The 374-nt window shown below is 48.1% G+C and overlaps 1 protein-coding gene across 1 annotated transcript in view; it reads left to right on the top strand.

Moving 5' to 3' along the window:
- The window catches only part of LOC105817319 (membrane-spanning 4-domains subfamily A member 14-like), a gene marked incomplete at both ends in the record, with an annotated part of 2,666 nt that extends 2,300 nt beyond the window's left edge, over positions 1-366 (top strand). Inside the window, one exon of the mRNA XM_012652977.1 lies at positions 88-366. Within this exon, the coding sequence (XP_012508431.1) occupies positions 88-366 (279 nt within the window). The remainder of the gene's footprint in view (positions 1-87) is intronic.
- Positions 367-374: the final 8 nt, after the last annotated feature.

Raw genomic sequence — 374 nt, 5'->3', positions numbered from 1 at the left:
ACCAGTCCCCAAGAAGGAATTCCTTAGACCAGCAAACCAAAGGCCACCAGTCCCCAAGAAGGAATTCCTTAGACCAGCAAACCAAAGGCTACCAGTCCCCAAGAAGAAATTCCTTAGATCCACAAACCAAAAGCTGGCAATCTCCAAAACGGAAAGCCCTAGAGAAGCAAATCAGACTCTTGCTATCCCAAAAGAGGAAATCCCTTGATAAACAAACTGAATATCCTCAAACTCCAGAGCAACTGCGAGATCAGCAGCACGCTGATGTCCACCAGGCCAAAGGGGAGCAAGCCCCAAAGGGACAGCTCAAAGTTGGGCAAAAGAAGGACCACCAGGCTGAAAAGGAGCAAAGCCCAAAGAAACAAACCCAAGAT

Source organism: Propithecus coquereli, unplaced genomic scaffold, assembly GCF_000956105.1.
Source record: "Propithecus coquereli isolate 6110/MARCELLA unplaced genomic scaffold, Pcoq_1.0 Scaffold4057, whole genome shotgun sequence".
Lineage (NCBI taxonomy): Eukaryota > Metazoa > Chordata > Mammalia > Primates > Indriidae > Propithecus > Propithecus coquereli.
The sequence above is the reverse complement of the archived record's forward strand: the minus strand, read 5'-3'. Positions and strand labels throughout refer to the sequence as shown.